This window comes from Natator depressus, chromosome 3 (assembly GCF_965152275.1).
Source record: "Natator depressus isolate rNatDep1 chromosome 3, rNatDep2.hap1, whole genome shotgun sequence".
NCBI lineage: Eukaryota > Metazoa > Chordata > Testudines > Cheloniidae > Natator > Natator depressus.
This window is the reverse complement of record NC_134236.1, coordinates 57,458,298-57,483,945: the sequence shown is the minus strand read 5'-3', so window position 1 is coordinate 57,483,945 and position 25,648 is coordinate 57,458,298. Positions and strand designations below refer to the sequence as shown.

General features: G+C 40.1%; 1 protein-coding gene across 2 annotated transcripts in view; it reads right to left on the bottom strand.

The window, feature by feature from the left end:
- Window positions 1-25,648, bottom strand: part of SMAP1 (small ArfGAP 1) — a 247,875-nt gene that overhangs the window by 55,415 nt on the left and 166,812 nt on the right. For both annotated transcript variants that reach the window (XM_074947930.1, XM_074947929.1), the window contains one exon: window positions 1,962-2,046. In XM_074947930.1, coding sequence (XP_074804031.1) covers window positions 1,962-2,046 — 85 coding nt within the window. The remainder of the gene's footprint in view (window positions 1-1,961; window positions 2,047-25,648) is intronic.

Here is a 25,648-nt window from a genome sequence, read left to right as displayed (position 1 = left end):
TTCCTTAAGGCATGCTCCTTTCTTCCTCCTGTACCTAACAGGATATATTGCTCACCTCAAATCTACCTCCTCCGTCCTGAAGAGACAGCTCAGTCCAGATCATACACTTCTCCCAATTTAACTGTTTTTTTTATATATTTTTATATATTTTTATATATATATATATATATATATATATATATATATATATATATATATATATATATATATACACACACACACACACACACACTATAATAAAGTTATATCCCATGTATTTGCAGAATAAGGGACTTATACCCACCCCCCAACAAGTTTTAATTTACTGTTTTTACTTAAGCAATAAAATGATAGCTATACAAAACTCTAGCGAAGGGTGCCAAAAGGGAGAGAATGGCTTTCTGAAACAGCAGAGCAAAACTTAAGAAAAAAATCTTTAAATAACTAACTACCGTATATATTTATCTTTAATATTTTAATTATAGGCAAATAATTCAACTGATTGTCTTTTTTTCTCAATACGGTTTTATAGACTTTTTTTTTCTTTTTAGAAAAAATGTGTAGGCCTTACATCAGGCTGTTTTAGAGTCCTAATTTGTGTACAGAATGATATATTATGACTTTTCCTTTCAGCTCATGCCTGAAAAGGCATAATAGGTATGACAATCTCAGAAGCACATACTGATCACATTTTAGCTCGATTAGGTTGCTGGTCTGGTTTCGACTCACAAAAAGCAATGAAATTCACAATTAATTTTTACTCCCGTCACAGTTAATATACCATATGAGCCACAATGGCTCAACTGAGCACAGTAAATGACAGCAAAAAGATTAAGTTCTGAGCCTCTTCTCAAGGAGGACTAGTTTTCTAGCAACTTTGAATTGTCTCGTTTATGTAGGTTTACATCAAATCCATAACCTTTTAATATTTTGTGTGTTAAATAAGGTTTGATGGCCTGTTATAGTAGACAAGTTTGGTTATACAGAACTAGCATTTAAAATATTCTAACTGAATTACAGTAGTTAACGGTATATTTTATATCCCATAGAAAATACCATTAAATTTAAGATGTTAGTGTGAATTCTAAGTCACATCCAAATAAACCAGCTAGCCTGAATAGGAAACATCAGGCAATAAGAGATATTGATAGCTTTACTGCAATACTCTTCACAGCTCTAATCTGACTAAAGCATGAAAAGATTGTCTTCTGTTCTCCATATGCTATAGCATTAAAGGCATAAAGTTATATATACTAAAAAATAACCAAAGAATTCTTAGTACCTTTTTCTGCTTCCACTATTAACCTCCCATGAACCCACCCAAAGCAAAAACAGATTTACAATACTACTAGAAAGATCGGACATGGCTTTTAAAATATGGTGTGTTTCGCCATTTTTTGAGGAGTGAGGAAAAAAAGAAGTATGAAGAACATGACAATATCTGTAGATAAGAAATATTTATCCTATGCAACGTCTAAGTCAAAGCTAGTTCAAGACAAGTACGTGGTCATCTGCCAGCCAGGAAAAAAAAAAGCATATTCAATTAAAATGAACAAGTCCCATTGTTGTCATGAGACACTACAAAATACTGAAGATACTAAGATTACATGAAAATATGAGGGTTGGCTGCATTCAACAGAAACTGCTTGCTATTATTTTGTACTAACACATTATGAAGATATATATCCTAAACAGAAATACGATAAAGCAACCATAGCATTTTGCTTCTTAAAAAATCTTTTTGTACTTTAAATGCTGAAATGTCAAAATCCACAAACTCTGAAGTTATCTGATGGGGGGAGGACGGGTTCCTAAGGAACTCATTACAAATGGAACTCAGCAGTCTTAACCATGTAATTTTCAGGTTCAGCTAAAATGTCTGCTGGCATATGGAAAATAAAACCATTATAGTCATTTCAGTAAAAGTCCTGTTGCAGTCATTTTTACAAAAGTAACAGAGAATTTCATTATTTATTACTTACCGAGTCCTAAAAGATCAATAGTAGGTTCTGGTGTTTTTTTCGGACTTGCTTTAGGCTCTAATTGCTGATCCTCTTTCTTCTGAGGCTTTAGAAAGAAAAATATTCACACTCATGAATAAGTTTTAAGATATATGGTACAAGGCTTCTTTAATAGGAATAAGGATTTTAAGATTTCTTGAATACATCACAAATAAAATTTGTTTTCTAGACTAACTTTCCATATTGAAGTCTGATTATAGAATCTGTTTCCTAATGAGAATAAAGTACATGTGGAGGAGAGGTGGAAGGAAAAAGAAAACTGAAACATACCCTTATTCTTTCACCAGTTTTATGAAAATTCTAAAAACAATATTAACTACAGGATTATTTAGTGGGTTTAGGACACGTCTAATATTTAAAAACTGCAGTGAAAAGTATAATATTAAAAAACTAACAATTAATCATTTACTGTTAGGAATCACCGTTACTGAGTAAAAGAATGACTCACTCATTTTGCCCAAGTTATTTATAGACTAATTTTATTAGACCAAATTAATTATATAGTTTTCCCTGTGTGGAAAAAGGCGCCAGGTTTGTAAGCTTTTAAAAAGTTGAAAATAAGAAAAATTGGGGAGTGGGGGAGGTTATGAGACTTGTAAAGAAGCATATTTGACATCCCTGTTGGAAGAGATTATTATTCAAATGGCAGACTTTTCAGCTGCTAGCGAGTGCGGAGGTGGCGTTTGGGTCTGCAAAAAACCCATGTTCATAGGCACGCTTAATTTGATAGATTTAGAAGCAAAGAATCCTAGCTCCCCCCCCCACTTAAAAAATGAGACTCCTAGTCTTTTTCTTGCAGAGACCCTTGAAAATGTAAACTGATCTAAATAGAGCATGAGGTTTGACAGTCTGTCACATCCTAAAGATTACAGGTTGCTTACATTTCCTCCCCTAACAATTACTCAGGATTCACTATTGGAATGTATAAAGACCTGGACCATAAGTCCCTCAATTTCTGGAAGGATCACAAGTTAGTTTGCAGCAGCTGGATGTAGTGACACACAGGCTGTCATTAACGCCACTGCAAATTCTTCTAATACATATTTTAGGATAGTATTTTTTCCTATATTCATCTCAACAGTGTATATGGTTAAATCTTTTTTTCTGTTGCCCAGTCAGTGTGACCTCTGGCAAGGAGAGGCTGCTCAATAGCACAGCTGGCAGAGTGGTCTAATTGCAGACTAGGCATAGGGCTGAGAACCAGTGTATCCTGCATTTTAATCCTGGCTTTAACAAACGCCCTCTGTGGCTTTGGTCAAGTCACTGAGCCTTTCCACATGAGGGCTTTCCTAGAATTTCCTAGGAAATTTGCAGAGGTGCACATGAAATTGCAAGCCCGTTAGCAAGAATTTTTAATCAATCTGTAAACTCAGGAGTTGTACCGTATGACTGGAGAATTGCTAATATAGTTCCTATTTTTAAGAAAGGGGAAAAAAGCAATCCGGGTAACTACAGGCCTGTTAGTTTGACATCTGTAGTATGCAAGGTCTTGGAAAAAATTTTGAAGGAGAATGTTAAGGACATTGAGGTCAATGGTAATTGGGACAAAATACAACATGGTTTTACAAAAGGTAGATCGTGTCAAACCAACCTGATCTCCTTCTTTGAGAAGGTAACAGATTTTTTAGACAAAGGGAACGCAGTGGATCTAATTTACCTCGATTTCAGTAAGGCATTTGATACGGTTCCACATGGAGAATTATTAGCTAAATTGGAAAAAATGGGTGTCAATATGAAAATTGAAAGGTGGATAAGGAACTGGTTGAAGGGGAGACTACAGCGGGTCACACTGAAAGGTGAACTGTCAGATTGGAAGGAGGTTACTAGTAGAGTTCCTCAGAGATCGGTTTTGGGACGAATCTTATTTAATCTTTTTATTACTGACCTTGGCACAAAAAGCGGGAATGTGCTAATAAAGTTTGTGGATGACACAAAGCTGGGAGGTATTGCCAATACAGAGAAGGACCGGGATATCATACAGGAAGATCTGGGTGACCTTGAAACTGGAGTAATAGTAATAGGATGAAATTTAATAGTGAAAAGTGCATGGTCATGCATTTAGGGATTAATAACAAGAATTTCTGTTATAAACTGGGGACGCATTACTTGGAAGTAACAGAGGAGGAGAAGGACCTCGGAGTATTGGTTGATCACAGGATGACTATGAGCCGCCAATGTGATATGGCAGTGAAAAAAGCTAATGCGGTCTTTGGAGGCATCAGGCGAGGTATTTCCAGTAGAGATAAAGGGGTGTTATACAAGGCACTGGTGAGACCTCATCTGGAATATTGTGTGCACTTCTGGTCTCCCATGTTCAAGAAGGATGAATTCAAACTCGAACAGGTACAGAGATGGGATACTAGGATGGTCCGAGGAATGGAAAACCTGTCTTATGAAAGGAGACTCAATGAGCTTGGCTTGTTTAGCCTAATCAAAAGAAGGCTGAGAAGAGATATGATTGCTCTCTATAAATATATCAGAGGGATAAATACCATGGAGGGAGAGGAATTGTTGAAGCTCAGTACCAATGTGGACACAAGAACAAATGGATATAAACTGGCCATCAGGAAGTTTAGACTTGAAATTAGATGAAGGTTTCTAACTATCAGAGGAGTGAAGATCTGGAACAGCCTTTCAAGGGAAGCAGTGGGGGCAAAAGACAGATCTGGCTTCAAGACAAAGCTTGATAAATTTATGGAGGAGATGATAGGATGGGATAGCCTAATTTCGGCAATTAATTGATCTTCAATTATTAGTGGTAGATATGTCCAATGGCCTGTGATGGGATGTTAGATGGGGTGGGATCTGAGTTACTACAGAGAATTCTTTCCTGGGTGTCTGGCTGGTGAGTCTTTCCCACATGCTCAGGGTTTAGCTGATCGCCATATTTGGGGTCGGGAAGGAATTTTCCCCCAGAGCAGATTGGCAGAGGCCATGGGGGTTTTTCGCCTTCCTCTGCAGCGTGGGGCACAGGTCACTTGCTGGATGATTCTCTGCACCTTGAAGTCTTTAAACCACTATTTGAGGACTTCAATAGCTCAGACATAAGTTAGGGGTTTGTTACAGGAGTGGTTGGGTGAGATTCCATGTCCTGCATTGTGCAGGAGGTCAGACTAGACGATCATGATGGTCCCTTCTGACCTTAAAGTCTATGATTCTATGTACTCATACAAATGTCCTTAATCTAGACAATCCTTTATGTTCCCTATGTACAAAAAGGAGATGAACAGGAAGAGGGCTGCAACAAAGTTAACGTTTGTGAAGTAAGTTAGTTTGGATAAAATTCACCATTGTATTCTAACAACCCTCCAGTGGCTGGGGGTCCTGCAGACTACAAATTCCCAGTTTATTTAGACAAGTATCCCTTGAAAAAGTATGTATAGAAATGCTTACATTGAGTATAGACCCCAGACTAACAGGTGGGCTGTAGTTAGAGGAGACGTAAAGATCTCCACCCCACTAAAGAGTAGCGTTCATATCAGACCAACATTTTTTTAAAATATGTCAAACTTACATATAAACCTACTTTTATCTGCAGTTGTATTTATAAAAATCTAGTTAGTACTGAATTTAAAAAAAATCATAACCTAATTAATATTGAAAAGTAAAATTATGAACAGCAAGGATTCAAAGAAAAATCTAATGACAGAAGAAAAAGGGCTCCCACAACTGAGTATATTTTCATTCAATGAAATTTAAATTAGAGCTAGAAATATTCATCACAATTAACCATAAATGTTTCAGGAAAGGTGCATAAATTATTAATTACAAAAAATTATAAACACCTGGATTTTTTTCTCCTGCTTTAAGGAACACTATGGTCTGTCCTAGGTCACTGCAGCTGACAGAAGAAATGCAGTTGACATGTTGCTTGTGTTATAACCTTAATATTTTTAAAAAAGCATTGACTGCTTTTCTCAACATATACCAACTGTTTTGAAAATAAAGCTAGGTTAAAATTGCACTAAATGTGCAAAATTTTCATTGCCTCAAATTAGGCTGATTATCAGGAATCTGAAAACAGCATTTTGAAACGCATTAATGCATAACAGGGTTAGTCTCAAATGCAACCCTACCATGTGTTCATAAAAAGCAAAGCACTGACTTGCATTCATTAGTAAGCACTAGACAGATGGAATTTAAATAATATTCCCCTTTGCTTAAAAACATATTGATTATTACAGGAAATTAATCTCATTACTTTAAAAATACAGTAAGAATATTTTATTGAGTCAATTTTTTTTTGGTCAAATAATGTTTTAATTATATGACTGTATGCTTCGTAAGATCTTTTATTACACATATAAATAGGCCAGATCAGGGACTGGTAGTAAAAAGAGTTTACAAGAAAAACTAACACAAATGATAAACCCCAAATCAGGAATTGATGTGTTTTCAATTTCTCTTGGGAATACTGTACAACATGATCAAACTTTCCCACTGACTATAACAAAAAAAATCGGTGGCATTTTACCGTGGAACAATATGTACTGTACAGAATTTATATGTATATGTACTGTTGTGAACTTATGCTTTTTTGTTTTGCAAGTTGTGATATTTGGTGTTTTACTTAAATCCCCAATTCCAGGAGACATTTGATTATGTGACAATCTTAGCTTTCAATTAAATTCTAGTTCTCATGGTTGTAGAGAAAAGCTCAAAAATGTAACCCAAGGACACTTTAAAGACTCAAATCAGAAGGCAAATAACCCCCTCCCCCCAAATTTATTATTTTTAAATCTCATGATTTTTTTAATGTTTCTGGTTGGCCATATTGTGTGCGCTTTTTCTCACATTCTATTACAAGCAATAAATCCTTGCTCTTCATGCACTGCATTAAATCTCTTAAAAGTTGTTTCAAACGAATTTTGGCAGTGCTCTTTTCCTTAAGTAACATTTTTCACTAAACAAACAAAATTTTGATTGATAATTTAGTGAAAAAATATTTACAAGATTGTGGGAAAAGCTGACAAAGAACATTAAACATTGAATGTAAAGAAGTATTTGCAGAAAACATTGAACAGTTAATGCTGAAATGTCCTGCAGCTTTTAAAGGATTTATTCATTTTTCAAAACAAAGAAGGATAAACCCTTTTAAATATCAAACAATATAAAGGAAAATAATTTGATGAAAATGAGATTTTATAGGAACAGAGGAAAGCACATCCATTAGGTCTTTTCTACTTCAAAAAAATTTGTTGTTTTACAAGCATTCTAAGGGATTAGAACATTTTTTGAACACTTCACATCCAGAAGCAAGAAGGATGCAACTGGTTTACGCACATTCAATTTGGAGTAGATTATACTTAGCTCTACCAATAAATTTGGTCTAAGCCAGTGTTTCCCAAACTTGGGACACTGCTTGTTCAGGGAAAGCCCCTGGCGGGCCGGATCGGTTTGTTTACCTGCCACGTCCACAGGTTCACCACTGCAGGCCAATGGGGGCTGCGGGAAGTGGTGGCTGGTACGTCCCAAGTTTGGGAAACACTGGCCTAAGCAATTTCAGCCTGTACCAATTAGTGTCACAGCATGGATGCAAACCAGCTGAAACAATTAAATTTATCTTTCCACTTCTGTCCACAGTGAACTAGTGGCCTACCAAAAGCTCTCAGAATCCACTATTTCTAGGCATTGTGCCAGGCACCGTGATTTTATAGATTTTTTTCTTCTTAAAATAGATTTTGTGAAAGATTTTTCCGTAGAAAAGATTTGGAAGATGCAACCAATGAATGTTAGACAAATTGATTTCAGTGGATCTGTACCAATTTACACCACCTGAGAAGGACCACAGAAATTTCTCACATTTAAATGTGGGGTTGTTTTTGTTTGTTTGTATAAATCAGGCAAAATGCCTGAACTTTAGTTAGTTGTATCTTTCAAGCATGAAAGCAGAAGTTATCTTACTGAAATTATATATTTTGTAGTAATTCCACAACAAGGTGCAATCAGGAAATCCTTTGGTACAGAGTTCACTCTGTTCCTGCTGCCTAAGGGACACCACATCCAACTTTTCCCAGGACTACCAGGAAACTATTGGGATTGGAGTTAAGGAATGGAAGTAAAGTCTGGTTCCCAAGTGAGGTTAGATAAGAATTCATAATTCAGACTGGCCCTTCTATTACCTTTATTGACATTTTCTGAAGAACTGGGAAGGAGAATACAGGAACTGGTGACAATTTCAAAGAATAGAGAAGACATACTTTCCCAGTGCTCACCTGCATGGGAAATTTGTGAAGACTTTTGATTCTGTGGCTGTGTGGACTGGCAAAAAGATATAGATCTGGAGTTCCCAACAGCTGATACAGTTTGAGCTATTTCTTTCCAAGCATGCAGACTTTTGAGCTATATCTTTTGTTCCCCAGTCCTTTTACTCTGTACAGTGCAACAGCTACTATCAAAATATTCCTATTCAAATCAATCTAAATACATTTTGCAAGTAATATTTCACGAGGCACTATCAAATGCTTTACGAAAATCCAAATGTATCAGATTTACTGCATACTTCTCATGTACTAATTCTGAATTTCTACTAACAGACAGTTGGCAGCCTGATAAGATTTATTGTGTGAAAACCCATGCTGCTCACTGTTTCATTATCCTCCAAATGCGAGAGTGGATCACGTTACTTCTGAATATCGGTACTACATTTGCTTTTCTACAGTTTTTTTTGTTCCTTTCCCACTTTACCAAGTGGTTGGAGAAATCCAGTACATTCTATTTATACAAATATATACTAGCTGCACAGTTAGTATATTAATCAAATCACTTAATACTCTATCTTGAAATTTGTTTTGAAAAATTCCAGTATGTTTTCTTTCATTTAAGGAAAATCTAGTCACATTCAAAATGAAATGCCTTAACACTGGAGTGGGTTTATTTAAGTAACATGAAAACCACTCAGTAAGCTTCCATAGTAAGATCATATACAAACTTACCAGTTTACAGAAAGTGGGTTACCCAGATATCCTTGGCAACAATTATTTTTGTTCATGATACTTTAAGCTGACTGTTACATGTATATAAGTCTTTGGAAAATATACTTCAGACCTAATGAATCCATTCTGTATATATGCTAATCAGTTTATGGACAGATTTTTTCCCAGCTTGCCAAAAAAAAGTATTGTGAAGTGTTATATTACTACTGTTAATTCATTCTGATACAGGTTACTTTCTATTCATTTAAAGCACCACTCAGTCCCCTCTTCACAGCTGTGATATGCAACTGTTCTTCACCAAAGTGTACTAACATCTTCTCTTCAATGTAATCTTTATGACAAATAATTTTCTAACCACAGTTTACCACTATTTCATCTAAACAATGCTGTTTGTAATTGACAATATTCACTACATGACTGGAATTAAAATTTTCCACTCAAGATCCTCTTTATCCTTCAGTTTACATAAGGCACTATGTTTATCATTTATTTCCATTTTCTGGCCATTCTACTTCCTAAGCAGCAAGTTAAATAAGTGGAAAAATAGTTATTAGGCCAAGATTTTTAAAGATATTTTGGCATTTTTCCATTTAGTGTTGCAACACCCAACTGACTTAAGACCCCAAGTGTAATTTGCAAAAGTGACTTAGGCACTTATGAGTGACCCTAAATCTGGGATGGGTTTTTAAGTCACTTTTGATAATGAGACTTGGGCTCCTAAGTCAGTTAGGTATTGGAACACTGAACGGGAACAATTACTGAATACCTCAAAATCTGGGTGTTAGCCTTTTGTCTTCAGCGCAGCTATCACAGAATCACAGAAATGGACTGGAAGGGACCTCGAGAGGGGGAAGCCATTTATGTCAATTTTACACCAAAACCATAAAGAGACCTGATTAGTACAGAAGTTCCATCCTTGAATAGTCTTGGTTATGTGGGTCTCACACTTGATTTCGCTTTATGAACAAATCTGTCTTGAGAAATGCTAAACACAAATACTCTATGTATGGTATGCACAGAAAGGTATGATAAGAAGAGAAAGCCACAGTGTTATAGGATACGTAAGTATTTCATGAATAATGAAGATGCTATATTTAGTTTATAGGTACAGCATGACAATAAGCCCCCATGTTTTGTAGCAGACTAATACAGCTTGACAAGCTGACTTGTGAATCCTACTGCACTAAAATGCTTTTTGATTTCTAACATTATTAGTCTGGTTAATAACCATTGTGGCAAATATTAGGGATTTTCTAGGTCTTGACTGGTGCTAGATTGTGAAGATATTCTGTGAGAGTTCCTCAAGGAAACACACAGAGCTGGAAGAGAATTTGTGCACTCTGGCACTACGCTACCACTGATGAAAGACTGCATTAGTAAAAGTTTGCTACAATGAACTGTGTACTCATTACTAGGGTTTCGTCTCTGTCACGGAGGTCATAGAAGTCACGGATTCAATTTTGTCCGACTGAAACGTTTCAAACAAAAATGAAACAATGACAACACCCCACAACAGAATTTTCACAAAACAGAACTTCTGTATTCCGCACATCTCTGTAGTCATTACAGCTTTTATGCATACTGCTTAATGGGCTATTTTGTGGTTGTCACAAACTTTAGCAGTAGTCTTTATTGAGGTAGTAAAATGAGCCTAATGTAGTCTCCTCCTTCCTGGATATAAGTTTGAAATACAATATTTTCAGATCAAGTATATTTATCTGGAAGAAGTTTTAGTAGTTATCACAACTGAAAGGCTTGCTTGCATTTGGGCTCAATCAGCCTTTCAGAAAAGGGATACAGGGCTATTTTGGTGGGCAGGATGCAGCTACATTACATTATTCCTTTGTAAACTATCTGAATTCTGCTTTTGGATATAAAATACCAAGCAGAGTAATTGCCAGTATTATGAATAATAATTGTAATATCTTCCAGGTTTTTTAGTACTATATTGGCTGCAGTATTTTGTATATTTGTCAAATGCATACTGTTAATAATGGTAGTTGTGGTCTATGTTCAAAAGGAAACAGAGAAATCTTTCTCTCTATGCAAACCCACATCTGCAACTGGCATCTCGGTGTCTTGTCAACTTGAAGTGACAATATTTGGAAACAAATCCATCTTCCCCCAAATTCTGTCCTCAATTTCTTGCTTTAATCTGTGTCAACAACTTCATCATCCATCCTCTCTCCTATTTTTCCCCCCTAATTCCAGTCATCTCTAAATCCTGCCAGTTCTTCTCTCTGAAATCCTGAAATCTCTAGCTGCCCTGCTCTCATCATCACTTGTTAAACTGTGCACTGCTTAGACACCAGTGGTGCAATAAAAACAACATAATAAAGTCTCATGTGGTGACATAGCACAGGCGCACTTCAATACACAAAGTTGTGCCTACAGCACCAAAAGCAGTAAATATTCCCTCTTTGAAGTACTTAATACATAAAACCACATTTACATTTCTTATCTGGATCCATTTGTAAATTTTATAAAATACTTTTTAGTACAAATCAAGTTCTCACTTTTGAGTATTTATCATTAAAATTTGTGACAAATCCTTTATCAAAATGAAAAGATATGGATTATATAATCTATTCATAATCTGATCTCTCTCTTTAGCTACTATATTAACTGAAAAATAGTAATGATAAAATGGATTCCACCTACGCTAAATTTTCACTTGACAACAGTATAATTGGTTGGCTTGGATTTACCAAATGCACACTCATGTTCCTGCATATTCGGCAGCAAGTACAATGCTATAAACCTTTATGCAGCCAGTCATTCAGCTTTAAGGTTTTGTCCTAATAAACCAGAAGACATAAAATTCATGTCCTAACAAATGTAGAAAGCAGTCAGCTGTGAGTGGATAAAAATTAGACTATTTAATTTTTTTTTTAATAAACAAGAATATAGACCTGCTTAGATAAAATAATTTCATAAAATGTAATTCATGCTGAGCAGATGTCTTGTTCAAATTATTAAAGTCTTCATTAGTGGCAGCTTCACCAGCCTATCTGCTTGTAATTCATAAGACTACTCTCAATATAATTTAATCAAAAATCATTTACTTTCTAACTCCTGCATTTTTGTTCCATTTCCCTGCCATTTTAAATATATGATAGCATAGCTGAAAGCCTAACACTTTTCAGTCTATCCATTTTGGTAAGGAAATTAAATAACCACGTTCAGTGTACTGTTCAAAACACAGTTCCACATAATAACTAAACTAGGCAAATAATCCAGTTCTACATGAATAAGACTCATCATGCGAATACCATTCTAAAACATTTAAGCACAAATTCATGAGGAATAGATGGAAAATTTTCCATTATCTTAAGTATAAAAACAAAACTATCTGTACATATTTAGTTGCAACACTAATTCAACTAACTGAGTAAAGTTTTACAATTTAACTTGCTATGCCTATGTTGCTTTTGTGGGTCTATCTTCTCTCACTCTTATCTTCCTTTTGTGCAGACAGGTGGTTCTTGGGAATCCAACAGTTACCAAAACCGTAGCATTTAAAGCTCCTGCAAAACTTGCCTATAGATAGTTGGTACACATGTCACAATACCCAGTATCAAAAATACAGCACTCAGTGAGATCCCACAGAGTGGGGACTTAAGTACATACAGTAATAGGACTTGAAAACATAATTTGCAGAAATGAGCTATCTTACATCATTCAGAATTGGAGCGTATACGCAGTTTATCTTACTTAGAACCGTGTTTTTCAATCTGTGGTATGCAGACTATGTTTAAGATTTCCAAAGGGGTCCACACGTGTACTAGAAATTTTTTAGTGGTCCGCAAGTGAAAAAAGGTTGAAAACCACTGGCTTGCAGAACAAAAATCTAAAATAACTTATGCTATATTTTGTTCACTCTAGCTCAATAAGAACACAGAAGATTTTGTACAAACTGATGTTACATTTTATTATGTCAAGAATCATGTTTATAAAAAACACATCTTAACAGCTTGTACTATTAAGACAATACTATATTGGCTCAATCCAATTTAAATGAAAACAATACCTCGCATTAGTTGAACCTAGATAAATCAGTAAGTAACTTATTGTGAATTACCCTATTCACTTCTCAAAATCTAGAATTGATTCTACAGGGACTTGTTGTTCCCTTCCATTTGAAAGTGGACTGAGAATTGCTCCTCTGTAGAACTGAATCATTATATTTTCTAATTAAGGAAATTTCTCTGACAAAGACAAGACAATCAAACTCTACTTTACATTGCATATTTGATGAATTACCAAAAGCAGTATGACATAAGCCACATAAAAATCAAAATCATACATGTCTGAATTTAACTAAGAACAAATCAGTGATGGGTTGCCTGCTGGAAATAACACTCCTCTGATGAACTTAACTATTGTTAAGCACCACCATCTATTGTTAAGCAGCACCATCTGTGCTGTTTGAGACCAACATATTCAAGACATCCACAACACCCCAATGAGGCGAGGGAAATACTTGATAGTGTGTACCGTACGAATTGCAGTTATCTCATATCAATGGCCTAGTTATGCTCTGTATATTTGCTGTTCTCATTTTGCAGAAAATACTAAAGACAGAGATGCCCCCATATATTTATACACCACATGGTGATAGCCATGCAATAAACCGCAAAGTCATGGGTTAAATACTACTAATTGAGTACTTTACCAGCATACTGTCCACTCATGCATCAGCTCAATGACTATGTCCAGCATTCTAACCCTTGGATCAGCTTTTAGACAGACAGTTTAAAGAAAGAAACCACCCCCAGAAAAATACCAGACTTCCTCCCACCAAACAACAGTGGTCTGAGACAGTGGTTCTCAACCAAGTGTACATGTACCTCTGGGGGTATGCAGAAACCTTCCAGAGTGTACATCAACTCAGCTAGATATTTGCCTAGTTTTACAACAGGCTACTGTAGGGAAGCAGAGGATCCTCCTTCTGAGCCAGAGGGGAAGGGACTACTCTCTGCACCTGAGTGGGTGTAGCCGGGCCGGACCGGGAGCCCTCATGCTAGAAGTGAGAGGCAGGACAGGAAGAGTAAGAAGCAGGGCCTCCAGTTGAAGAGAATCCAAGGAAGAAGACAGAGGCCTCTTGCCTGCTGCCTATGACCAAACCGAGTAGCCCCCTGTCCCCAGAGGAGACCAAATCCGGAGAGGAGCCTCTGAGTGTGCCAGCAGCTGAATATCCCAAGGAGACAACCATCAGCTGTTGTGACCTGCACAGAATGTGCCATGTTTGTCTTTCTTCCACAGGACAGAAGCGACTTTGTCTGTACAAACTGCAAGTTGGTCTCCATATTGGAAAAGAAGGTTCAAGGTCTGGAGAAACAAGTATCAACCCTGCGCTGCATAAGAGAAAATGAATATTTCCCGGACAGACATCAGGATATGCTTCTACAGGGACAACATTCTGAAGAATCAGAGTAGGATGCACAGCGGGGACAGAAGGATGGTGAAGAAATTTGGCAGGATGTGACCTCCAGAAGAAGAAAGAGGAGCGTCCATGTACCAGCAATGCAGATACAGGTGAGCAACCATTTTCATGTTCTCTCCACAGGTACTAATGCGGAGAGTGGACTAGATGATACATCTGAGGGAAGGAAGCAGAAGGAGACTCCACTGATTGGAAGGCATGAGATGTACTGTCCTAGGGATGGGGGATCCACAACCACCTCTCCCAAGAGAAGGAGGCGGGTGGTGGTGGTGGTGGTCGGGGACTCCCCCCTCAGAGGGACTGAGTCATCTATCTGCCATCCCGACCGGGAAAACCGAGAAGCTTGCTGCTTGCCAGGAGCTAGGATTCACGCTGTGACAGAGAGGATTACAGAGACTCATCAAGCCCTCGGATCGCTACCCCTTCCTGCTTCTCCACGTGGGCACCAATGATACTGCCAAGAACGACCTTGAGCAGATCACTGCAGACTACGCGGCTCTGGGAAAAGGATAAAGGACTTTGAGGCACAAGTGGTCTTCTCGTCCATTCTCTCTGTGGAAGGAAAAGGCCCGGGTAGAGACTGTCGAATCGTGGAAGTCAACGAATGGCTATGCAGGTGGTGTCCAAGAGAAGGCTTTCGATTCTTTGACTATGGGATGGTGTTCCAAGGAGTGCTAGGCAGAGATGGGCTCCACCTAACAAAGAGATGGAAGAGCATCTTAGCAAGCAGGCTGGCTAACCTAGTGAGGAGGGCTTTAAACTAGGTTCACTGGGGGAAGGAGACCAAAACCCTCAGGTAAGTGGGATACTGGGAGGAAGCACGAGCAGGAGAGCACAAGACGGGAAGACTCCTGCCTCATACTGAGAAAGCAGGACGATCAGCAAGTTATCTTAAGCGCCTATACACAAATGCAAGAAGCCTGGGAAACAAGCAGGGAGAACTGGAAGTCCTGGCACATTCAAGGAATTATGATGTGATTGGAACAACAGAGACTTGGTGGGATAACTCACATGACTGGAGTAATGTCACGGATGGATATAAACTGTTAAGGAAGGACAGGCAGGGCAGAAAAGTTGGGGGAGTTGCATTGTATGTGAGAGAGCAGTATGACTGTTCAGAGCTCCGGTATGAAACTGCAGAAAAACCTGAGAGCCTCTGGATTAAGTTTAGAATTGTGAGCAACAAGGGTGATGTCGTGGTGGGAGTCTCTATAGACCACCAGACCAGGGGGATGAGGTAGACGAGGCTTTCTTCTGGCAACTAACAGAAGTTACTAGATCGCAGGCCCTGGTTTTCATGGGAGACTTCAATCACCCTGATATCTGCTGGGAGAGCAATACAGCGGTGCACAGACAATCCGGGAAGTTTTTGGAAAGTGTAGGGGACAATTTTCTGGTGCAAATGCTGAGGAACCAACTAGGGGCAGAGCTCTTCTTGACCTGCTGCTAACCAACAGGGAAGAATTAGCAGGGGAAGCAAAAGTAGATGAGAACCTGGGAGCAGTGACCATGATGGTCGAGTTCAGGATCCTGACACAAGGAAGAAAGAGCAGCAGAATACGGAGCCCGGACCCAGAAAAACAGACTGACTCCCTCAGGGAACTGATGAGCAGGGTCCCCTGGGAGAATAACATGAGGGGGAAAGGAGTCCAGGAGAGCTGGCTGTATTTTAAAGACTCCTTATTGAGGTTGCAGAAACAAACCCATCCCGATGTGTAGAAAGAACAGTAAATATGGCAGGTGACCAGCCTGGCTTAACAGTGAAATCATTGATGATCTTCAACACAAAAAAGCTTACAAGAAGTGGAAGCTTGGCAAATGACCAGGGATGAGTATAAAAATATTGCTCAGGCATGCAGGAGTGAAATCAGGTAGGCCAAATCACACTTGGAGTTGCAGCTAGCAAGAGATGTTAAGAGTAACAAGAAGGGTTTCTTCAGATATGTTAGCAACAAGAAGTCAGTCAAGGAAAGTGTGGGCCCCTTCCTGAATGAGGGAGGCAATCTACTGATACAGGGTGTGGAAAAAGCTAATGTACTCTATGCTTTTTTTGCTTCTGTCTTCACGAACAAAGTCAGCTCCCAGACTACTGCACTGGGCAGCACAGCATGGGGAGGAGGTGACCAGCCCTCTGTGGAGAAAGAAGTGGATCAGGACTATTTAGAAAAGCTGGATGAGCACAAGTCCATGGGGCCGGAAGCGCTGCATCCGAGGGTGCTAAAGGAGTTGGCGGATGTGATTGCAAAGCCATTGGCCATTATCTTTGAAAACTCATGGTGATCCGGGGAAGTCCCGGACGACTGGAAAAAGGCTAATGTAGTGCCCATCTTTAAAAAAGGGAAGAAGGAAGATCCGGGGAACTACAGGCCAGTTAGCCTCACCTCAGTCCCTGGAAAAATCATTGAGCAGGTTCTCAAGGAATCCATTCTGAAGCACTTAGAGGAGAGGAAAGTGATCAGGAACAGTCAGCATGGATTCACCAAGGGCAAGTCATGCCTGACTAATCTAATTGCCTTCTATGACAAGATAACTGGCTCTGTGGATGAGGGGAAAGCAGTGGACATGTAGTTCCTTGACTTTAGCAAAGCTTTTGACACGGTCTCCCACAATATTCTTGCCAGCATATTAAAGTATGGGCTGGATGAATGGACTATAAAGTGGATAGAAAACTAGCTAGATCGTTGGGCTCAACGGGTAGTGATCAATGGCTCCATGTCTAGTTGGCAGCCAGTATCAAGTGGAGTGCCCCAAGGATTGGTCCTGGGGCTGGTTTTGTTCAATATCTTCATTAATGATCTGGAGAATGGGGTGGATTGTACCCTTGGCAAGTTTGCAGATGACACTAAACTGGGAGGCGTGGTAGATACGCTGGAGGGTAGAGATAGGATAAAGAAGGACCTAAACAAATTAGAGGATTGGGCCAAAAGAAATCTGATGAGGTTCAACAAGGACAAGTGCATAGTCCTGCACTTAGGATGGAAGAATCCCATGCACTGCTATAGACTAGGGACCGAGTGGCTAGGCAGCAGTTCTGCAGTAAAGGACCTAGGGGTTACAATGGACGAAAAGCTGGATATGAGTCAACAGGGTGCCCTTGTTGCCAAGAAGGCCAATGGCATTTTGGGATGTATAAGTAGGGGCATTCCCAGCAGATCGAGGGACATGATCGTTCCCCTCTATTCGACACTGGTGAGGCCTCATCTGGAGTACTGTGTCCAGTTTTGGGCCCCACACTACAAGAAGGATGTGGAAAAATTGGAGAGCGTCCAGCGGAGGCAACAAAAATGATTAAGGGGCTGAAGCATATGACTTATGAGGAGAGGCTGAGGGAACTGGGATTGTTTAGTCTGTGGAAGAGAAGAATGAGGGGGGGATTTGATAGCTGCTTTCAACTACCTGAAGGGGGGTTCCAAAGAGGATGGATCTACACTGTTCTCAATGATACCAGATGACAGAACAAGGAGTAATGGTCTCAAGTTGCAGTGGTGGAGGTTTAGATTGGATGTTAGGAAAAACTATTTCACTAGGAGCGTGGTGAAGCACTGGAATGGGTTACCTAGGGAGGTGGTGGAAACTCCTTCCTTAGAGGTTTTCAAGGTCAGGCTTGACAAAGCCCTGGCTGGGATGATTTAGTTGAGGATTGGCCCTGCTTTGAGCAGAGGGTTGGACTAGATGACCTCCTGAGGTCCCTTCCAACCCTGATATTCTATGATTCTATGACCCCTGGGCCCCGGAACACCTCACCGAATTGTGACAGGAAGTAGCCCAGGGAAATCAGACTTTGGTCCGGTTTTGCAGTTGGTGCTCAGGTTGGTGTGTTTCGGTGGGATCCCTGCTGACCCAGTGGCAAAGCTCTCCACCACCCTCAGGACCCTGTGCTGGGACCTGGTGGAGTAGGGTGGGCTTGGGTCTTCCTATCCCTTGCGGCCGCCCCATCTCTGGGGTGGCCACCTACTCACCTTAGACCAAGAAGCCTGCATTTGTCTGACATCTGCCTGAGTCAGGACGTTAGGTGAAAAACTGCTTCTTGCTCTGACCTGCTCAGAAGGCCAGAGCCCTACAGACTGCCTATTGTTCGGCCCTTCCTGAGCCCAAGCTCCTTAGACTGTTTATCGCCCTGTCCTGTGACTGGGCTGACCCCACAGTGACCCAGTGAGGTGGAATGGCCTCCCTCTGAGCCCGAGTGGGAGGGACAAGCACCAACCCATTACAACTACACAAAAAGCACTTGCAAAGTCAGTAGAAACTAACATTTCATATAGATAATTACTCATTTATACTGCTCTATACACTGAAAGGTAAGTACAATATTTATATTCCAACTGATTTATTTTATAATTATATGGTAAAAATGAGAAAGTAAGCAATTTTTCAGTAATAGTGTGATGTGACACTTTTGTATTTTTATGTCTGATTTTGTAAGCAAATAGTTTAAGTGAGGTGAAACTTGGGGTATGGAAGACAAATCAGGCTCCTGAAAGGGATACAGTAGTCTGGAAAGGTTGAGCGTCACTGGTCCGAGGTGCCAAGAGGCAATTCAGTCCTGCTAATATCCCCAGATATATCTAGAAAGAGGGACTTGATATCATTGGAAAGCTATGCACATGACCCTCTCTCCTGTTTCTAGACATAATATATTGTGAAATGTATGACAATTACAATATTATGTATGGAAAGTCTACTTCAAATTGTCTTCTAATATTTATTTCTAATCATTTCACCCTCTGTACAACTGGACTCTGGAACCTAGCTATTTGGATTGAGTGGTACAAAAATAGTACCAATAAAACTTAAAACTTCCCTAAAATGTTTCTAAAAGTTTTTACAAAACAACTAAGTAACCTATACAGAATACATTAAGGTATGATGTACTAAAGGTTTAAATAGTACATGTTTGGGATGATTTGCATAAGACCATAGGAGCTGACATATTGGATCAGACCATGCTCCATCTTGCCCAGTATCCTGTCTTCGACAGTGGCCCGTACCAGAGCTTCAGGGGTAGTGTACAGAACAGGGCAACTATGGAATGATCCACCCGTCTTCCATTCTTGGCTTCTGATAGTCAGTTTAGGGTCACCTGAGCATGGGATTGCATCCCTGACCATGTTGGCCAACAGCCACTAATGGACCTCAGCTCCGTGAACTTATCTAATTCTTTTGGAACCCAGTTATATTTTTGGCCTTCACCACATCCCATGGCAAAGAGTTCCACATGTTGACTGTGCATTGTGTGAAGAAATACCTCCTTATGTTTGTTTTAAACCTGCTGCCTATTAATTTCATTAGATGATGCCTGGTTCATGTGTTATGTGAAGGGGTAAACAACACTTCCCTATTCACTTTCTCCATACCATTCATCATTTTATAGACCTCTTTTCATTTCCCCCTTCGTTGTCTCTTTCCTAAGCTGAACAACCCTAATTTTTTTTAGTCTTTCCTCATATGGAAGCTGTTCCATATCCTTCATTATCTTTGTTGTCATTCTCTGAATGTTTCCAATTCTGCTGTATCTCTTTTAGATGAGGTGACCAGAACTAGACACAGTATTGAAGGTGTGGGTGAATCACGGATTTATATAGTGGCATTATATTTACTATCTTATTATCTATTCCTAACATTGTTAGCCTTTTTGACCACTTCTGCATATTGAGCTGAAGTTTTCAGAGAACTATCCATGGTGACTCCAAGATAGTTTTCTTGGGTGGTAACAGCCAGTGTAGAACATATCATTGTATATGTATAGTTGAGATTATTTTTTCCAATATGCATTACTTCATACTTATCAACATTAAATTTCATCTGCCATTTTGTTGCCCAGTCATCCAGTTTTGTGAGATCCCTCTGCAACTTCTTGCATTCTGCTTTGGACTTAACTCACTTATAACTCTACAACTCAAGTAATGGAGCCATCCCAAATTCATTCCAATAAAACTTTTGAGGCACACCATACAGATTAAATGTATGCATAGAAATATAATCTGTGTAGTGTGCCATAAAAGCTTTAATATACATGCATACTGTAGTCACTTTTTAAAATTCGTCATTGCCCTAGATAATGGCTTAACCTTAGTATTTGCTGTACACAATAACATTTAATCAAATATAGGGAAAATTAGGTCATACTGTAAACTCTGGAGGTAACCATACCTAAATAGTAAGAGGTCTATAAAATGGGATTTTAATACAAAACAAATGTGCCCAAGATCTGGGTATTTTTCTTGGTGACCAGTCACAGACTACATCTGAAAGTACATTCATAAATACATAGCTGTCATGTAAGCATACTGATAATGTTATAATATTCTTTTTAGATAGAATATAAATTATTATTTTTCATAGATTCTGGCCTTGGACTATGAAAAATAAAGCTGAACGCATGCTATAATTTAAATTCTATAAAAACAGTGAACTAAAATATACAGTGTTTTCTGCTTTAAAAAGTCCTATTAATTACTGAGAAAAATTAGGTAAAACTTGAACAAAACTTTAAACATTAAAATTTTTAATTTTATTGAACTTTTAAAATAACCTGGTTTGACTAGTATAACACAACAGAATTACAAAATGATCAGTTTTTTTTTTTTTTTTTAAAGAAAATTACCTTCTACCTTTTTCTATAGAAATAGTAACAGATATTAACAATGAATGCGTAAGTGCAGGTTAACGCAGCATTAGTAACTTAACGTCATTAGTTATCTCTTTGGAGCATAAGATGCAGTGGAGTAAAATACTGTAATTTTGTTTCCCTGCTGTTCTTAGTCACCTCTAGGCCAAAAACACTTTGTAATGGAAAAGAAGCATGTCCCCTGCTTTATCATTTGTAATTCTGCACAGTAGGATTTGAAAGGATAACGCTAAACTGAGTTTGAGCATATCAGTGATTTCTCACTTGTTATGCTTCTAAATTACATTCTTGAATGCCCAGAGGTGCTGCACTATTTACACTACCAAACCTCTGCATTAAAAATTCCAAGCACTATGAATATTTGGTTCTGCCAACCTGTGGATAAAGCCCAGTGGAATAAAATTGGATATCGTTATTGTGATTGCCAATTTATTTATCACTCATCTGTTAATTCTACACTTCTATTTAAACTTTAAGAAGCTTATCCTTGAATGTCAATATTAAGAAAATACACAATTCCAATCAATTAGGTCATATTAGGTCAATTATTCCAATCAATTAGGTCATATGACTCAAAGTTCCTTCTCAAATGCAAAAGCCAACAGGCAAAACATTATTCGTACCCTGATATACAGCACTGAACTATAGGTAGGCTTGGAAGGAATAGATTGTCAGTAAACGTCCATTTCACGATATACACACACAAACCAATGAAAAATATTTCCAAAGTAAAAAAAAAAAAAAAAGGTGCTTGAGACCTTATTAAAGTTTAATTTAAGAGTATTTACCTTGTACAGTTTGACATGAGATGTTGACAATTCATATTTTAATGGTTATAAAGCTTAAAAACTTTTTGAATCTCAGTGTTCACTGTCATTAAATAATTGTCTGACCTCCACCTGGGCCCGTAATTTCATACGGCTCTGAACATTTAAAATGGATAAAAAGCTAAAAATATGCTTAAAAATGAACATGGATATTAGCTGTCAAAATTATCAAAAATAAAAACTGTATTCTGCCAAGTTTACTAACAAGCTGCTCTTGGGGGGAAAAAAGATGTCCAGCTGCTCAATGAAAATTAAGAAGGCAATTGGACAAGACCTTCAGAGAAGAGGAAACAGGCAGTTCAAGACAGATAGTCACATATTATGACTGGATACCTTTTTTTTGCAAAATGAGTGGAGAAAGAAAACAAACGAAAGGGTAGAATATACACAATAGGGTATGAGAGTGATACAGGGGACGGAGGGAGACAGAATCATAATATGTTGCAGATAGCTTTCTCTTACTGATGACAAGATTAGAAAGAGAACAGTTACTTACCTTACAGTGCCCTACAGCAGGCGTCATGCTACAGCAGAGAACCTGCCACATACATTGGAGGATTTCTACCCTTTTTGCAACACACTCTTTTTCAGAAATCCTGGACTGGGATCACCACCAGAGATGGACAGCAAAGGATATTGCATACAGTTCCTGTCCCTTCCTACTTCCCCATCCCGCTTTAGGGACCCCTCTCATTAAATACGTTTGATGCAGGAGACTTGGAACTCCTTAAAGTTCAGCGGGATAGGGGTTTATTCCCATTTTCTCATTCCAAAGAAAAAAGGGAGGTGGGAGGCACATTCTAAATCAGGGTGAAACCTGTTATGTATAGCAGAGGTGGGCAAACTACGGCCCACATTCGGCCCGTGGGACCGTCCTGCCCAGCTTTTGAGCTCCCGGCCAGGGTGGCTAGCACCTGGCCCTGCTCCTGCTGTCCTCCCTCCCCTGCAGCCACGCTGCTGGCTCCGGCTGGGCTGCGAGCTCCTGCTGCTCTGAGCAGCATATGGGCGGGGGGGGGGGGGGCGGTTGGATAAGGGGCAGGGGTTCCTGGGGGGCAGTTAGGGGACAGGGAGCGGTTGGATGGGGTGGAAGTTTGGGGGGAGGGGCAGTCAGGGGATGGAGAACGGGGGGGGGGGGGTTGGATAGGGAGTGGGGTCCTGGGGGGCCTGGCAGGGGTGTGGATGGGGTAGGGGCAGTCAGGGGACGGGGAGGGGGGTCAGATAGGGAGGGGGGTCCCAGGGGAGCGGTTTGGTCCTGGGAGGGGCTGGTCAGGGGACAAGGAGCAGGGGGGCGGGTTGGATAGGTTAGGGGTTGTGAGGGGGGCAGTCAGGGGGCGGGAAGTGGGAGGGGCGGGGGCCAGGCTGTTTGAGGAGGCACAGCCTTCCCTACCTGGCCCTCCATACAGTTTCACACCTCAATGTGGCCCTCGGGCCAAAAAGTTTGCCCACCCTGGATATAAAGAGAGTGCGCTATACCTCCAGAAGACTTGGTGGGTCATCTGCTTTTCACTCACAAGTTCTACTTCTTTAATGAGTGGAGTGCCTCATCAGCTATTTAACTGAAGAGGTTGCAGCCCTTGAAAGGAAGGTTCTCTGTTGTAATCTGCACATCCTGGTTATTGCTAAGGACTGGACCCAGGCAGATCTTTGCATCACCACTAATGTGCCCACAATGTGTGTTAAAGTATCAGGTGCATTCAAACAAGGAGTAAGCTTTTCTGCTGAACAGATCCAGTCTCTTATGGTTTTTTTTCCTATGGTTTTGCGTTCGGCGGTCGTCACTGCTTGGCTAACCCAATCCCAGGCCAAGAGCTTAACCTAAGCATTGTAATAAAGCACTTAAATTTTAAAAATCCTAAGCTGCTCTTTTGTTACTTGATCATTTAGAGATTGCCACCAAGCCTATGGCACAGGCTACACTGTACCAAGCAGGAAACCTTGCAGACTGTCAGAGAGCACTTGTAGTACCAGGTGTGGCCCTGAAGGGGGCATGCAACACAGCCCTGTCTCTCACACAAGGGTCTCACCCATGCATTTTATGAGGTCAGAGGAGGATGAGGAAATTGCTACTCGCATCAATTGTTTCACTGCCTCTACTTGTTGATTGCGCTCATTCTTATTGGAAAGGAAATCTAATGCTAGAAGGGGGGAGAAGAGGCTGTTCGCTTGCACGTGCCAAAGCACCCAGTAGAGGCATGACTTATAAGCATGTAGATACTGCACTGGTGGACACAGAGAAAGATACAGGGGGGCTGTTTCCTGAGAAACCTGTTTCTTCACCTGCTCAAAGAGGAGTCTCTTGATTACCTCCCTGACTCCCACAGTGTGGTGCTCAGAAGAGGGGAAGGGGGATGGGCAGAAAATAAGTCTCTACTACAGGGGTTGGCAACCTTTCAGAAGTGTTTCAGAGTAACAGCCGTGTTAGTCTGTATTCGCAAAAAGAAAAGGAGTACTTATGGCACCTTAGAGACTAACCAATTTATTTGAGCATGAGCTTTCGTGAGCTACAGCTCACTTCATCGGATGCATACTGTGGAAACTGCAGAAGACATTATAGACACAGAGACCATGAAACAATACCTCCTCCCACCCCACTCTCCTGCTGGTAATAGCTTATCTAAAGTGATCATCAAGTTGGGCCATTTCCAGCACAAATCCAGGTTTTCTCACCCTCCGCCCCCCCCCCCACACAAACTCACTCTCCTGCTGGAATATCCCAGGTCCGGGTTCCAGGGGTGTGTCTGTGCAGATTTGATCTTGTGCTTTTTCAGGAAGTTTCTTGAGCAAATGCTGTAGTTGCTTTTGGTAACTCTCAGTGGGATCATAAGGTAATGGCTTGTAGAAAGTGGTGTTGGAGAGCTGCCGAGCAGCCTCTTGTTCATATTCCGACCTATTCATGATGACAACAGCACCTCCTTTGTCAGCCTTTTTGATTATGATGTCAGAGTTGTTTCTGAGGCTGTGGATGGCATTGTGTTCTGCACGGCTGAGGTTATGGGGCAAGTGATGCTGCTTTTCCACAATTTCAACCCGTGCACGTCGGCGGAAGCACTCTATGTAGAAGTCCGGTCTGCTGTTTCGACCTTCAGGAGGAGTCCACCCAGAATCCTTCTTTTTGTAATGTTGGTAAGGAGGCCTCTGTGTATTAGTATGTTGTTCAGAGGTATTTTGGAAATATTCCTTGAGTCGGAGACGTCGAAAATAGGATTCTAGGTCACCACAGAACTGTATCATGTTCGTGGGGGTGGAGGGGCAGAAGGAGAGGCCCCGAGATAGGACAGCTGCTTCTGCTGGGCTGAGAGTATAATTGGATAGGTTAACAATATTGCTGGGTGGGTTGAGGGAACCATTGCTGTGGCCCCTTGTAGCTACCCAAGATCCATAAACCTGGAAATCCTGGGCGCCCCATCATCTCAGGCATTGGCACCCTGACAGCAGGATTGTCTGGCTATGTAGACTCCCTCCTCGGGCCCTACGCTACCAGCACTCCCAGCTACCTTCGAGACACCACTGACTTCCTGAGGAAACTACAATCCATCGGTGATCTTCCTGATAACACCATCCTGGCCACTATGGATGTAGAAGCCCTCTACACCAACATTCCACACAAAGATGGACTACAAGCCGTCAAGAACACTATCCCCGATAATGTCACGGCTAACCTGGTGGCTGAACTTTGTGACTTTGTCCTTACTCATAACTATTTTACATTTGGGGACAATGTATACCTTCAGATCAGCGGCACTGCTATGGGTACCCGCATGGCCCCACAGTATGCCAACATTTTTATGGCTGATTTAGAACAACGCTTCCTC